The sequence below is a fragment of the Neofelis nebulosa genome, chromosome 4 (assembly GCF_028018385.1).
Source record: "Neofelis nebulosa isolate mNeoNeb1 chromosome 4, mNeoNeb1.pri, whole genome shotgun sequence".
NCBI classification, from domain to species: domain Eukaryota; kingdom Metazoa; phylum Chordata; class Mammalia; order Carnivora; family Felidae; genus Neofelis; species Neofelis nebulosa.
The window spans coordinates 55,611,122-55,628,594 of NC_080785.1; the positions used below are offsets into that span (position 1 = coordinate 55,611,122).

Below are 17,473 nucleotides of genomic sequence, written 5' to 3' on the forward strand. Positions count from 1 at the left end.
GTATTACTTTGATTCCTAAACCAGACAGAGACCCAGTAAAAAAAGAGAACTAAAGGCCAATATCCCTGATGAATATGGATGCAAAAATTCTCAATAAGATACTAGCAAATCGAATTCAACAGCATATAAAAAGAATTATTCACCATGATCAAGTGGGATTCATTCCTGGGATGCAGGGCTGGTTCAACATTCGCAAATCGATCAACGTGATACATCACATTAACAAAAAAAAAGAGAAGAACCATATGATCCTGTCAATCGATGCAGAAAAGGCCTTTGACAAAATCCAGCACCCTTTCTTAATAAAAACCCTTGAGAAAGTCGGGATAGAAGGAACATACTTAAAGATCATAAAAGCCATTTATGAAAAGCCCACAGCTAACATCATCCTCAATGGGGAAAAACTGAGAGCTTTTTCCCTGAGATCAGGAACACGACAGGGATGCCCACTCTCACCGCTGTTGTTTAACATAGTGCTGGAAGTTCTAGCATCAGCAATCAGACAACAAAAGGAAATCAAAGGCATCCAAATTGGCAAAGATGAAGTCAAGCTTTCGCTTTTTGCAGATGACATGATATTATACATGGAAAATCCGATAGACTCCACCAAAAGTCTGCTAGAACTGATACATGAATTCAGCAAAGTTGCCGGATACAAAATCAATGTACAGAAATCAGTTGCATTCTTATACACTAACAATGAAGCAACAGAAAGACAAATAAAGAAACTGATCCCATTCACAATTGCACCAAGAAGCATAAAATACCTAGGAATAAATCTAACCAAAGATGTAAAAGATCTGTATGCTGAAAACTATAGAAAGCTTATGCAGGTAATTGAAGAAGATATAAAGAAATGGAAAGACATTCCCTGCTCATGGATTGGAAGAATAAATATTGTCAAAATGTCAATACTACCCAAAGCTATCTACACATTCAATGCAATCCCAATCAAAATTGCACCAGCATTCTTCTCGAAACTAGAACAAGCAATCCTAAAATTCATATGGAACCACAAAAGGCCCCGAATAGCCAAAGTAATTTTGAAGAAGAAGACCAAAGCAGGAGGCATCACAATCCCAGACTTTAGCCTCTACTACAAAGCTGTCATCATCAAGACAGCATGGTATTGGCATAAAAACAGACACATAGACCAATGGAATCGAATAGAAACCCCAGAACTAGACCCACAAACGTATGGCCAACTCATTTTTGACAAAGCAGGAAAGAACATCCAATGGAAAAAAGACAGTCTCTTTAACAAATGGTGCTGGGAGAACTGGACAGCAACATGCAGAAGGTTGAAACTAGACCACTTTCTCACACCATTCACAAAAATAAACTCAAAATGGATAAAGGACCTGAATGTGAGACAGGAAACCATCAAAACCTTAGAGGAGAAAGCAGGAAAAGACCTCTCTGACCTCAGCCGTAGCAATCTCTTACTCGGCACATCCCCAAAGGCAAGGGAATTAAAAGCAAAAGTGAATTACTGGGACCTTATGAAGATAAAAAGCTTCTGCACAGCAAAGGAAACAACCAACAAAACTAAAAGGCAACCAACGGAATGGGAAAAGATATTTGCAAATGACACATCGGACAAAGGGCTAGTATCCAAAATCTATAAAGAGCTCATCAAACTCCACACCCGAAAAACAAATAACCCAGTGAAGAAATGGGCAGAAAACATGAATAGACACTTCTCTAAAGAAGACATCCGGATGGCCAACAGGCACATGAAAAGATGTTCAACGTCGCTCCTCATCAGGGAAATACAAATCAAAACCACACTCAGATACCACCTCACGCCAGTCAGAGTGGCCAAAATGAAGAAATCAGGAGACTATAGATGCTGGCGAGGATGTGGAGAGACGGGAACCCTCTTGCACTGTTGGTGGGAATGCAAATTGGTGCAGCCGCTCTGGAAAGCAGTGTGGAGGTTCCTCAGAAAATTAAAAATAGACCTACCCTATGACCCAGCAATAGCACTGCTAGGAATTTATCCAAGGGATACAGGAGTACTGATGCATAGGGGCACTTGTACTCCAATGTTTATAGCAGCACTCTCAACAATCGCCAAATTATGGAAAGAGCCTAAATGTCCATCAACTGATGAATGGATAAAGAAATTGTGGTTTATATACACAATGGAATACTACGTGGCAATGAGAAAGAATGAAATATGGCCTTTTGTAGCAACGTGGATGGAACTGGAGAGTGTGATGCTAAGTGAAATAAGCCATACAGAGAAAGACAGATACCATATGGTTTCACTCTTATGTGGATCCTGAGAAACGTAACAGAAACCCATGGGGGAGGGGAAGGGAAAAAAAAAAAAAAAGAGGTTAGAGTGGGAGAGAGCCAAAGCATAAGAGACTGTTAAAAACTGAGAACAAACTGAGGGTTGATGGGGGGTGGGAGGGAGGGCAGGGTGGGTGATGGGTATTGAGGAGGGCACCTTTTGGGATGAGCACTGGGTGTTGTATGGAAACCAATTTGACAGTAAATTTCATATATTAAAAAAAAAATAAATAAATAAATAAATAAATAAAAAAAAAAGAAAGAGAGAGACCAGGGTACTTGGGTGGTTCAGTCAGTTGGGCGTCCGACTTTGGCTCAGGTCGTGATCTCAGGGTTTGTGAGATCAGGACCTGTGTCGGGCTCTCTGTGCTGCCAGCTTAGAGCCTGGAGCTTCTGTGGTTCTGTGTTCCTCTCTCTCTGCCCATCCCCCACTCATGCTCTTTATCTCTCTCCTTCAGACATTAAAAACATTAAAAAAAAAAAAAAAAAAAAAGACAGAGAGAGGAAAAACTTTTGATGTCTCTGTACCAAAATGTCATCCATGGTTATCTATGGGAAGAGAATCTGTGAGTGCTATGGTTATGGTTTCTAAACATTATTTTCCTTCATTCTCCAGAATAGATCACATACTGGGTCACAAATCAGCCCTCAACAAGTACAAAAAGATCGAGATCATGCCGTGCATATTTTCAGACCACAATGCTATCAAACTCAAACCAAGAGAAAAAAAATTGGAAAGACTAGATATACTTGGAGATTAAAGATTATCCTACTAAAGAACGAATGGGTTAACAAAGAAAGTAAAGAGGAAATGAAAAAGTACTTGGAAGCCAATGAAAATGATAACATGACAGCCAAAAATCTCTGGGACACAGGAAAGGCAGTTCTAAGAGGGAAGTACACAGCAATCCAGGCTTTCCTAAAGAAGGAAGAAAGATTTCAGATACACAACTTAATCTGACACCTAGAAGAGCTGGAAAAAGAACAACAAATAAAGCCCAAAACCAGCAGAAGATGGGAAATAATAAAGATTAGAACAGAAATCAATGCTATTAAAAAAAAAAAAATAGAACAGATCAATGAAACCAGGAGCTGGTTCTTTGAAAGAATTAACAAAGTTGATAAAACCAAGCCAGTTTGATAAAAAACAAAAAGGACCCAAATAAATAAAATCAAGAAATAAAGGGGAGAGATTACAGCCAACACTGCAGAAATACAAACAGTAAGACTCGAATGTTATGAACAATTATATGCCATAAATTGGGCAATCTGTAAGAAATGGACAAATTCCTAGAAACATATAAACTACCAAAACTGAAATGGGAGGAAATAGAAAATCTGAACAGACCTATAACCAGTGAAGAATTTGAATCAGTAATCAAAAATCTCCCAAAAAACAAGAGTCCAGAGCGGGAAGACTTTCCAGGAGAATTCTACCAAACATTTAAAGAGGAGTTAACACCTATTCTTTTCAAGCTGTTCCAAGAAATAGAAATGAAAGGAAAGCTTCCAAACTCCTTCTATGAGGCCAGTATTACTGTGATTCCAAAACCAGACAAAGACCCCCACTAAAAAGAACTACAGACCAATTTTCCTGATGAACATGGATGTCAAAATTCTCAAGATATCAGCCAACTGGATACAACAATACATTAAAAGAATTATTCACCATGATCAAGTGGAATTTGTTCCTGGGATGCAGGGCAGGTTAAATATCTGCAATCAATCAATGTGATACATCACATCAATAAAAGAAAGGATAAGAACCACATGATCCTCTCAGTAGATGCTAACTAGTTGTATTAGTTAACAATCTCTCTTTTTAATTTTTTTAATAATAATTTTTAATTTTTTTAATTTTAATTTTTGATGCTAACTAATTTGGATGTAAATTTTAAAAAATAAAATTTAAAATTAAAAAAAAATCCTAGAAGAGAAAATAGGCAACAACCTCTTTGAACTTGGCTACAGCAACTTCTTACTAGACAGGTCTCTGGAGGTAAGGGAAACGAAAGCAAAAAGGAACTATTGCGTGCCGGGGTGGTTCAGTTGGTTAAGCATCCAACTTCAGCTCAGGTCATGATATCATGGTTTGTGAATTCAAGCCCCACATTGGGATTCATTCTCTCTCTCTCTCTCTCTCTCTCTCTCTCTCTCTCTCTCTCTCTCTCTCTCGCAGTCTCCCTCTCTCCCTGTCCCTCCCCTATTCACACTCTGTCTCAAAATAAACAAACAAACTTTAGAAAAATGAACTACCGGGACCTCATCAAGATAAAAAGCTTTTGTACGGTGAAGGAAACAATCAGCAAAACTAAAAGGCAACCGACAGAATGGGAGAAGATATCTGCAAATGACATATCAGATAAAGGGTTAGTACCCCAAATCTAGAAAGAACTTATCACACTCAACAACCAAAAAACAAATAGCTATGAGGAAATGGGCAAAAGAATGAGTAGACACTTTTCCAAAGAAGACAACCAGATAGCTAACAGACACATGAAAAAATTCTCAGCATCACTCATCATCAGGGACATACAAATCAAAAACACAATGAGATACCACCTCACACCAGAATAGCTAAAATTAACAATTCAGGCAATGACAGATGTTGGCGAGAATGCAGAGAAGAGGAACCCTTTTGCACTGCTAGTGGGAATGTAAAATGGTGCAGCCACTCTGAAAAACAGTATGGAACAATTAAAATTAGAAGTACCCTACAAAACAGCAATTGCACTACTAGGTATTTATCCAAAGGATACAGGTGTGCTGTTTCAAAGGGGTGCATGCACCCCGATGTCTATAGCAGCACTATCAACAATAGCCCAAGTATGGAAAGAGCCCAAATGTCCAGCGATGGATGAATGGATAAAGAAGATGTGGCATGCATACACACACACACACACACACACACACACACACACACAATGCACTATTATTTGGCAATCAAAAAGAATGAAATCTTGCCATTTGCAACAACATGGATGGAACTAGAGTGTATTATACTAATCAAAATTACTCAGAGAAAGTCAAATATCATGTAACTTCACTCATATGTGGAATTTAAGATAACAAACAGATGAACATAAGGGAAGGGAAGCAAAAATAATATAAAAACAAGGAGGGAGACAAAAAAGAAGAGACTCTTAAATACAGAGAACAAACTGAGGGTTGCTGGAAGGGTTTTGGGTGGGGGGGATGGGCTAAATGGGTGATGGGCATTAAGGAGGACACTTGTTGGGATGAACACTGGGTGTTATATGTAGGGGACGAATCACTGAATTCTATTCCTGAAATCATTATTGCACTATATGCAAACTGACCTGGATATAGAAAGAAAGAAAGAAAGAAAGAAAGAAAGAAAGAAAGAAAGAAAGAAAGAAAGAAAGAAAGAAAGAAAGAAAGAAGGAAGGAAGGAAGGAAGGAAGGAAGGAAGGAAGGAAGGAAGGAAGGAAGGAAGGAAGGAAGAAAGAAAGAAAGAAAGAAAGAAAGAAAGAAAGAAAGAAAGAAAGAAAGATAGATAGAAAGAAAGTTATTTTCGTTTTTCAATCTATACTTTGTTCATCAAAAAAATACCTAGAAACACTTTTAATGTTTATTTAGTTTTCAGAGAGTACAAGTAGGGGAGGGGCAGAGAGAGGGGAACATAGGATCTGAAGCCGGCTTTTGTGCTGACAGTGAGCCCAATGCAAGGCTCAAACTCACAAACCACAAGATCATGACCTGAGATGAAGTCGGGGGCTCAACCGACTGAGCCACCCAGGTGCCCCTTCTTTTTTTTTTAATTAACACTTTTAAATCTTTTTTTAAAATGTTTATTCACTTATTTTGAGAGATAGAGAGAGCTTGAGCAGGATAGGGGCAGAGAAAGGGAGAAAAAGAATCCCAAGTAGGCTCAACACTCAGCACAGAGCTCAGCTCCGGACTTGAGCTCATGAACAGGGAGACAATGATCTGAGTCGAAATCAAGAGTCAGAAGCTAAACTGACTGAGCCACCCAGGTGCCCCATACTTTCTTCTTCTTAATTTTTAATAATAAACATTAATAAGAAATCATGAAATCGAAAATAATAAAGTTGATAGAAGAAATATCCATAAAATATCATTTACAGTCTTAAGCAATTGAATATCCTAATAATCACACAAAATGATACACTGGAAGCAAGAAGACCATTAAATGAAGTGAGGGAAAAATAGAGGAGGAGGATCTATGTTGAAAAATTTAAGTCTGAGCAATGATTGATTATACCTGAAATTTAAAAAAGGATATTGTAACTATTTTTAAAAATTCTTACTTCACAGATAATGAAAATACTTACAATAAAAGCACAGATATCAACGAATTAACCAGAAAGGTATTTTATAATAAAACCATAATATAATTAATTACAATTTAATTTACTATTAAGGTTGATGAAAAAAAAATTAACTACTTAGCTTCCTCATCCAAATGGCAGCAACTAGAATTGTAAAGCTCTTGACCCTAGGAGGAAACCAGCCACTTTTAAAAATCTAATCCTGTAACTTAAACCAATGCCCTAGTTTCCTCAAGATGATTATCAAGAATATATTCCTCCCCCAAAGCAAACAATACAAAAACTCTTTTAGTAACATAAACAAATCACGTTGTCTCCACTCAAGATTAAAGCAAAATTAAAAGAAATAATCAGCACCCTCTAAAACCTAAAATTCCTGAATGTGTTAACATTACAAGTATCCTTCCCTCTCTGAATCTATTTGATTTTTAAGGGACTGAATTACAAGTACTGCTAGGAGGGCCAGTAATGGAGAGACGTGGAAAGCATTCTGACTTCTGCTGCCCCTGCCTGTGTTACTCACACATTGTACGACACCGGGCAAGTTACTTAATATCTCTCGATTCACACTGGATCCACTCAAAACAAGAAGGTAGACACACTAATGTTTAAATACCTTTCAAGCCTAGTATTCCCTTAATCTAAAAGCCGACGGAAAGGCCTTATCTCTGAATTGTTTCACAACTATGAGCTCACCTTAAGATGGGAGGCTTAAGTAGAGGTCATAGCCTAACTGGGGTGAATAACATGGAATTCAAAATAGGCTGTTTTCCAAAATTGCTCATCTGTGACTTATAATTAACCAAAACCCAAAATACATGAAAACATCTGTCTTTGCTGAACAGCCCTCCATCTTTCTGAGTCATTCAAATCACGTACATATTTTGTAATAAATACATCATTAGCCTAGATGAAGAGAGTCCTACACAGAAGCAAAGAAATAGGCACAGTATCTAGGTATCTGTGACATACTAGAGCTTTGGAGGATACTGGATGAGATTTTTTTTAACCCCTGCAGCAAACTAGAAGGATAACGCAAGCTAGAAAATGAAAAAGTTAAACAACTGATTGCTGAAATAGTCCTAGCATGGCGCCTGGCACACAGGAGGCCCTCCATGAATGAATGAATGAATGAATGAGTGAATGAATGAATGAATGAATGTTTACCTCTTCAAGTCCCATCAAGTCTCAAAATTATGAATCTATAAAATACCTGTTTTTTATGGAAATCCTTTAGGGCCGTTTCATAGCCTTGCTCCAGCCTACTGAAGGCTATCCCTACGTCTGTCGTCCACCAGATCTGCGAGCTTGTTAGTGCAACTTGAGCAGGGAAATCGAAGATCCACAGCTCCCTTGGTTTCTCCTCACTGGCTGCTATGGCTTCTGTGATGGAATGTCGCACAGTTTCCTGCATAGTGTGTTCAAGCTGCAGCAGCCACGTTTCCACCTTTTGAAGCAAAATGAAATGATTTAGCACAGGCTGAACTACGCAAGAGGGATAATTCCATCCTCCTATGGGCTCAAAGGCCATGTGGACGGTGGGGCCTTGGGTGGATTTATTTTAAACCCACAGAGAAAACTGGAAGACGCAGAACACAAATGGAAGACGAACAACAACGGATGAAGTCCTTCCTATACGAACCTGTCCTCTCCCAGGATAGCGCTCATCTCATTTCACCTGCTAGACGGCCCAGTAACTTTCTGTAGCCTTAACACAGGTGTTCTCAACTATCTGTCTCTCAGATGTGAAGACAAGGGGGTTCTGGATCGAGATCCCCTGTAGTAATGCACGGTGTTCTGAGAAACCAAACATCACAGCCATCTACAGAGTAATACGCTAGAGTAAGATTCTAGAGCTTTGGGAATAATGGCAGATTGATTTTTTTTTAAATGTTTCTTTTTGATAATTTTTAAATATACTGAAAATTCTTCTCTAAAATCCTCCTATTTCTTACTCTTAAGACAAAGTATTTTCAGCAAGTGTCTTAATTATATTCCCTACTGGCTCTCATCTTCACACTTGTCAAAAATTAGACAGCAGGAAAGTGTAAGAGAGAGGACAACTGCTGACTTGTGAAAGTTAATCTTTGTTTTAAAAAAACCCAAGTTTATTTTGCCCCCACAAATATATTTTACCCAGTTTTCTATTATGTTCAAATATACTTTGTTATATTTACCCACATATGTGTTTCCATGGGTGTTATATCACAGAAAGAATACACATACTATTTGCAAATAATCGACCTCAACAAAAAATGACTGTAATAAATAAATTCCAAAGACCACATGAGATTGTGAAAATCTTAGAACTGTTTTCTTTGTCTGCCTCTGTGAAGATGGCAGAAACATTCATTCCTAGAGTATCTTTCTCTAGAGGACTTGGAAAGAGTGATAGGTAGTTGATGAGCTGACAGCCTTCTCTACTGAAAGAAAAAGGAAGCACTGGCTGGCAGCGGGCCCAACATCCTGAGAGCTTTCTCCTCTGACTACGTAACGGGACACTGTTCACATGCCTGAGTTCAGGGTCTCCAGTCTCACCATGACTAAGTCCAACTGGGTCACTAGGCCCAGCTCTTGATGTTACCCAGCAACTAGTTCTTTCAGTAAATCAGACAGCATGTGAGCATATCCCAGAGTACTCTGGGATCCAGGTCCTCAACATGGCCACCTGTTCTCAAGAACTTCCCAGTCCATCTGGGAAGACTGAATACACATATAAGGTGATGTATCACCTCGCGCTCAGACGAATATGCCAAGAGTGGCAACTTCGTTCAGCATGATTTGAGAAATAAACTGATGCGATGTGGCTCAAACCCTCCCCTTTCTGATATTTCATCGGCCTCTTCCCAACCCTCTGTGAAAACAATTACCACTTCCCATTATCATTATCCATTTCTTCATTATAATTCATTATCATTATCCATTTCTTCCAGGAAAACTAAGAGCTCCTCCAAGACGGTGAACATGTCTTGTTCATTTCTGGATCCCCAGAAATTTAACCCAGCATCTGACACATAGTAGGTATTCAATAAACACTAATCTAACAAAATGCAAATAGTCTAATTTGGGAGGAACCAATCATAAAAGCGCAGGGAGGGAAAGACGTAAAGAGCATCTTTTTATAAAACAAAGGCAATTAGAGACTGAATGTGGTATATGCTCGAGTCTCTAGCCTAAATTGCTTATATAGAATAAATCAGAGCACCGTGAAAACTTTCAATACTAAGGGCTCCTGCTAGTGACAACCACATCCGTCAAATGGACTGTCGTCCTTCTGGGCACTACGCCAGTCGGCTTACCAGTCTGCAGGGGAGGTTACCAGACAGCAACACACTTTTGTCAAGATAGTTTATGGTGACTTTTTCTAATCACTGTAATAATATCCTAAAGACCCCAAGAGATCAAAAAATACATTTTAATCAAAGTATTCCACCATCTGCTTCCCCTTCATTTGGCAGGATTTCTTGGTACAATATTAAAAAGGAACAGAGGGGAATAAAGAAAACCCCTGTTTTGTTTTTTTTTTAAAAGGCTCCCATCACATTTCAGCAAGTGACATTTCAAAGAACCTGCCTCAACCCGAACAGTTCTGTAATGGAGGCTATGGTCTCCGTGACTCTGTGGATTAACCTGCTCAAGCATCATCATAAAAAGATGCAATTTCTCTACATCATCTGAAAACGCCAAGAATGCTTTCATAAATCATAATGAGCCATTCTTGCACTTAACCATTAAGAATATTTTTCAGGTATTTGTGCAAGAAGAGAATATGCTACCTTAACTGTCTGTGCACGTGGTAATTAAGAGTATGGGACATTGGCCTTGTAGATTCAGTCAACTTTATTTATGAGCAGCCATTTACAACATTCACATCACAATCCTGAACCACAAGCCTCTTTAAAACATGCTTTACTGCCAAGGTGCTGCTTTCCTCAAACTCTCTGTGACGAAACCAATAAGCTTTATAGGAGGCTCGGTCACTGGGTTGAACTGGCTTTTCATTCTGGCGTCCACTCATTCAATCTGTGACAATGCTTCCTGACCAGCTCGACTGCTAGCATTTCTGAGACTCTCTGACGTGCTGAAGCCAAGGGAGCAGGAACTGGGAAGCATGGCAGAGTTTGGCACAGCACAGCAGTCACACTGGAAGTGGGCAAACAGGAAACTCTGAGCACGCAACTAACCAGGGACTGATGTGACAGGAGTTGACTTCTTTTCTTGTTCAATTCAACCTTTAAAAATTACCCTGAGGGGAGCCTGGGTGGCCCAGTGGGTTAAGTAATCGACTCTTTATGATTTTGGCTCACGTCATGCTCTCACGGTTGTGGGACTGCCCCAGGTCATCTCCATGCTGGGCATGGAGCCTGCTTAGGATTCTCTTTTCCCCACCCCCACCCCCACCCCCCCACCCCCGCCTCTCTCCCACTCTCGCTCGTGCGTGCCCTCTCTCAAAAAAAATTATCCCAAAAATACTCCTGTAGCATAGACAACTTTATAATCATATCTTACGTGGCCTATGCATTCACATTCAGCTTGGAATGGGACGTATTCTTTTTCTTTGCTGTACATTCCAATTGCTCTGGCGGTAGACACATCCTCATCTTCAAACTGCAGATCTGCAATGCTGTCGAAGAGTTTGGCAAGGTGACGTGTTACCTAAGATAATTTGAAAAGATGAGAGCATTTCTTACTGGAGATATATTCTGGTAATCTAGAGATAATGCCATACGAATTCACAAAACTTTATATAGTTAGAGAGTTGTCTCGAAATGTTTTCCTTCAAAATAAAAATCACTCCTGGGGCGCCTGGGTGGCGCAGTCGGTTAAGCGTCCGACTTCAGCCAGGTCACGATCTCGCGGTCCGTGAGTTCGAGCCCCGCGTCAGGATCTGGGCTGATGGCTCGGAGCCTGGAGCCTGTTTCCGATTCTGTGTCTCCCTTTCTCTCTGCCCCTCCCCCGTTCATGCTCTGTCTCTCTCTGTCCCAAAAATAAATAAAAAACGTTGAAAAAAAAAAAAATTTAAAAAAAAAAAAAAACAAAATAAAAATCACTCCTTAAACTCCAGAGTTTAAAATGACCTTGACAGAGAAGGGGTCAGGCACGTTGGCTGCATCATCAGGTGCTGGGTGGTGAATGCTTATCATGAAAAGTTACCCTTGAAGATTAGACACTTACCAACTTACCTGCACCATATACCTGTTAGCAATCGTCATACTGGGAATTGTGTGGCCAAGTTTTTAAAATTCAGATATATTATTTTACTCTAAAAAAATCATTTACTACTATAAGAAGGTTATGTTAAAATTTCTGAAACAAAAATTTAAGTTACATACAATATTACTCTCGTATTATCTTATGTTATTGTGTACTTGGTTTGATATTAAAGTGAGCCCTACAGTATATTTGTTATACCAGGAAAGTAAATAGGATTTCCCCATTTTTAAAAATTTTTTCAAAGTTTGAGAGAGAGAGAGAGAGAGAGAGAGAGAGAGAGAGAGAGAGAATATGAGCAGAGGAGGGCCAGAGAGAGAGGGAGACAGGGAGAGAGAGAGAATCCCAAGCAGGCTCCTCAATGACAGAACAGAGCCCAGTGTGGGGCTTGAACTCATGAACTGTGAGATCATGACCTGAGCTGAAACCAAGAGTGGGGCACTCCACCGACTGAGCCACCCAGGTGCCCTAAATTTCCCCATCTGTATTGATAAGGAAAGTTGGAGCTGAAATACTAGATGACTTTGTGAAGCTGACATTGTTAAAAATGAGTGGGTTTTAGATTTTAAACCTCCAAATCCAGGCCTCAACTACAAAGTCCAAATTCTTCTGGCATCATTAACTGTTATATCCTAAATTGTGGCATCTGCAAAGGAACCCCCAAGAAGTAGCATGCTGAACTTGACCATAGGTCCCAGACTATTTGAAAAATAAAACTAGGGGCGCCTGGGTGGCGCAGTCGGTTAAGCGTCCGACTTCAGCCAGGTCACGATCTCGCGGTCCGTGAGTTCGAGCCCCGCATCAGGCTCTGGGCTGATGGCTCGGAGCCTGGAGCCTGTTTCCGATTCTGTGTCTCCCTCTCTCTCTGCCCCTCCCCCGTTCATGCTCTGTCTCTCTCTGTCCCAAAAATAAATAAAAAACGTTGAAAAAAAAAAAAATTTAAAAAAAAGAAAAATAAAACTAAAAGAAAAGACACAGATCATCATTTGTTCAGCTAGTCACCAATTTGGAGATTAAATCCTAACTGGAATATGGAATACTAGAAGAGAAGTATTTGTCTATCCAGTCCTATCGGCATCAGACTAGGACAGGCCTCTTTAGTACAAACAGTGGCACAGAAGAAAAGAAAAGACATGCATTCCCAAGGCAGACTCACAAGGAGAACAATCAGGTAAGCTGCTCTACCTCTTCTGGGGCGAAGTCACAGACAGTGTACTAGAGGAAGTATCAGGAATGGGAAGGAGAGGCCTCTCTTCACACATGGTGCAAATAAACGCTGCTGAGTGGAAAACAGTTTGGTGTCCCTCAAAAGTTAAACATACAATCACTGTAAGTCCTAGCAATTCCATTCCCAGGTATATACTCAAAGTATTTTAAAGCAGGTACCTGTACACAAATGTTCAAATCCTTGTACACGTGTTTATAGCAGTATTAAGAGCCAAAAGGTGGAGCCAATCCGAATGCCCACCGGTGGATGGCTGGACAAAACGTGGCACATACATACAATGGGATAATGTTCAGACACAAAAAGGAATGGAGTGCTGTTACATACAAGATGGGTGAACCTGGAAAACATGATGCTAAATAGAAGAAGCTATTCACAAGATCCCATGTATGAGACAGTTCCATTTATATGAAATGTCCAGAATAGGTAAATCCATAGAGATAGATAGCACATTGGTGGCTGCTGGGGGCTGGAGAGAGGAAGGAACACAGAGTGACTGCTCGATGGGCGTGGGGTTTTATTCTGGAGTGCAGGTATTCTGCAACTAGATAGAGGTGATACCTGCACTATGTTGTGTGTACAAAACGCCACCGAATCCTACAGGTTAAAATGGTTCATTTCATGTTATGTAAACTTTAACTCAATAAAAATAAAATGAAAGATGCTGATCACCAGAAGATGGTTTAAAGCTATATAGCATTTACCAGCAGCATACAGGTGACATCCCTGTAATGAGCTTTTCCAGAAATTCAGTTTAACTGAACTTGAAAACTATCCCAATAGCAGCTTCTAGGAACATCAACCTATCTAAATTTCCTGCATGAGAACACCAACACCAACATTGGTAAGCAACTCCTTAGGAGTGATTTAATCTTTGAAGCTTTTGGCCTTAACATTCGCGCTGTATTTGCAGTTTTCGTATTAAAGAAAACCACGGCGAGAAATCAGAGTTTAAAAAAGATGAGTTTTTGAGACTCTCGCTTAAAGATAGACAGAGCAGTAGCTGATGATCACTGCTGGGGTTATCCTCTTCTCCTCCATCCCTGTATATTACCCAGAGGACATTTATACACAGAAAGTATCTCTAATAATCTAACAACTCACTGGCACAGCTCAAGTGGCTAGGAAGGGCACAGATGTTTAATGGCTTCTACCGTGTAACGGGCCTAAGTAACATTCAGGTGAAAAGCTGCAGGATCAATGAGACCTCAACCATTAGACTCTCTCAGACACTTTTGCTTTGGTGAGACAAGAGTTTCAAAAGAACTTCTAGTCTTCTAATCTATCAATCATTGACCAGGAAATGCAAACCCCATGGCTTCCAGTGCTCTTGGTACTTATCCCTGGCATGTTTGAAGTCAGGGGCTTTCATATTCTGTCTTCTATTTAAAGATTCTGAGGAAATACAGCTACTGGTTTTGTTTCGTTTTGTTTTTTAACTAGTGTGGACCCTGGTGTCATCAAATTTGTCCCGTTTCTATGAATATCTCTTTAGATTTTTTTAACAGAAAAACAAAATTCTTTACTAGCTTAATGTTTACAATACCCTTTCATAATTAAAAAGAAAAATGAGTGCCTTATAGGCCCATGTTTTTATCTCACTAAAGAAATTGAAAGGACTTGAACACTTCAAATCACAAACAAGTCAGTAATGTCCTCATATCTTACATAGGTTTGTAAAAGGTTACCAAGAAACACTGAAATGTTATTCCCTCAGTTTACAGCTTATACAAAATCAGGTACATCCATCCACTAGTAAGCTGAAAGAGAGGCAGTCGGTCCTTGCTTCACACAGTAGTGTGCAATCTTAACAATTACCGTGCAATCTTAATAATCAATGGAAAATTTATGATTATCCTCAGACTTTTTAAAAAACTTTGTTAAAACATTAAACTCCCTTTTTCTCTTGGTTATATAAGTACAAGGAGATAAAAACTGTAACTATTTAGTACATCACAGGGGCATCTGGGTGGCTCAGCTGGTTGAGCATCCAACTTCTACTCAGGTCACGATCTCATGGTTCGTGAGTTCAAGCCCCATATCAGGCTCTGTGCTGACAGCTCAGCTCAGAACCTGAAGCCTGCTTCAGATTCTGCGTCTCCCGCTCTCTGCTCCTTCCCCGCTTGTGCTCAGTCTCCCTCTCAAAAATAAACAAACATTAAAAAAATATTCAGTACACTGTAACTTAAAATATGCAAAATACTGAAAACTTGGTAGAAAATTTATCGGGGTAGTTCGATTAGTGTTTGCCTTCTCTTCTTCTCTTCTCTTATCTTAGAAGTTAAGATACAGAGTGAGCATCTTTTCTGGGTCATCAAGAATCGCCATACTCCTTTCAACATTTGGATCAGCTGCCAACATTTTATCCTTTGAGCTCTTAATGTCCTGAAATTTCTTTCAGAGTTTCTTTAATGTGAAGCTATTTTGAGGGGCTGGTCACATTTCCCTTATTTCCCTTGGGACATTTTCATCCATTTTGCCACAACAAGTGCTTTCATTTCTATCAGTAAGTTCATTTTTACTAAAACCCTCTGGCTGCAAATGTAGAAATTCTCAAATGGTATAGAGCCATCATTCCCAGTGAGCATTCTCTTCTGTAAGTACCTCTATACTTGATTCAAATTTAACTTCCGGCGTGATCCATTTTCATTTCTTCTCTGTGCTTCCAACTTTATTACAAATTCCCTCATTCAGTTATGTGTATCTATAAAATGGTACACGGGTTCATCTCTAGGGACAAGGAGGTAGCAAAGTACATGCTTTGCTGCCTGTGTGTAAACTGAGTAACATACGTGTGATGGCCAAACATGGAGAGACTTCAAAAGGTATAATATGACTGTCCATGAGGCATCATGCACATTTGCTACTCACCCAGTGATTTTTGTGAAGAACGAGCAATGAGGTTTCTGCTTTTCGTAATTATTGGCAGTTAACATACCATAGTTATCTTAACCTTGGACCATGTTGTTGGGGGACTGGTGTTATTTAACCAATCCTTGTTAGCTGAAATTCCTTACATGGGAACTGTGAACAGGGAGAGCTGCTTATTTAAGAACCTATATTTATCTATCTAAATAGAGTAAAAAATATTAACTCATTTAGGTAGTTTTATACTGTAAAATGCATATCAACACAGTGTTCACATTAGCTGGCCTACCCTATGTTCACCTGGAAAACAAAGGGCAAGAAAAATGAAATTACTATAGCTTCTTGTACCTTCTCAAAGCTCAGCACTTGCCTTTTGCCTATATCTAATTTCATGTTTGCTCCATCTATGAAAGACGCCTCTGCAGACTGAGATAAAATAACCATAAAAGCTTAGTATCACTCCTGGCATGGGGAGCACCTCAAGACTCATTCCCTTTTAGTCATCAACTCATTTATTCATGTTAATGGTTAAGAGTCACGAAGATAATGCTTGTGTGGATGTAATGTCCAAAATGTAGGCAGTCCTGTCTACTGTGTCTATCCTCTCTAAACAAGATGAAATTGAGTCTGTTATTTGCACATGAGCAAAAATTTAAGCCAGCCTGTCAAAACGTTAGTCTTCTTTTTTTAAATAATATTACTCAGTATTGGTGACAGTACAGGGAAATGGACGTGCAACATTGTCGAAAGTCTCGATCTGCAAAAATGTTCTAGAAGTTGGTTAAATCAATTATGGCATATTCATATAATCAAACCTTTTATAAACATTCAACATATTATTGAAGAACATTCTAATTTGAAACATGTATGACATACACATAGACACATTAAACACTATAATCACTCAGTACAAGTATCTAGCAGTATATAATTCTGATCCCTTTCAAATTTTCAGTAATGGAGATGAATTAGTTACATAATCCAAAAAGACTAAGTTATAAATTTTGTAAATAATTATAGGCAATATGAGGTAATAAGCATTGCTTAGTTTTGTTTCTACTAAAAACAAAATAATATGTATTTTGCAATTTGATTTTCTATTAATGTAACTTGGACGTATTCACACTGCTGATTCTATTTAACATCTATAGCATGAATGCATAAATTTATATAAATACAGTGACAACACAAATGCTGAATTTTTAAATAACCTTTTGAAATAGGTAAGTAAAAAAATCACGTGTATACATCTTAATAAATTTCAGCAAAGTTAACACAACTCTTGTAACCACTAAGAAGGTTAAGAAATATCACCAACAACACAACAGAAATAAAAACAACGATAAGAGAATATTATGAGCAACTATATGCCAACAAAATGGGCAATCTGGAAGAAATGGAAAAATTCCTAGAAACATATACACTATCAAAACTGAAACAGGAAGAAATAGGAAATTTGAACAGGCCCATAACCAGTAAGGAAATCGAATCAGTAATCAAAAATCTTCCAAAAAACAAGAGTCCAGGGCCAGATGGCTTTCCAGGGGGAATTCTA

General features: G+C 39.0%; 1 protein-coding gene across 1 annotated transcript in view; it reads right to left on the reverse strand.

Annotated features, from left to right (window-relative positions):
- DNAH11 (dynein axonemal heavy chain 11) overlaps positions 1–17,473 on the reverse strand; it is a 367,119-nt gene that overhangs the window by 236,013 nt on the left and 113,633 nt on the right. Inside the window, exons 29-30 of the mRNA XM_058724852.1 lie at positions 11,124–11,270; positions 7,828–8,061 (exon numbers count right to left, since the gene is read on the reverse strand). Coding sequence (XP_058580835.1) covers positions 7,828–8,061; positions 11,124–11,270 — 381 coding nt within the window. The remainder of the gene's footprint in view (positions 1–7,827; positions 8,062–11,123; positions 11,271–17,473) is intronic.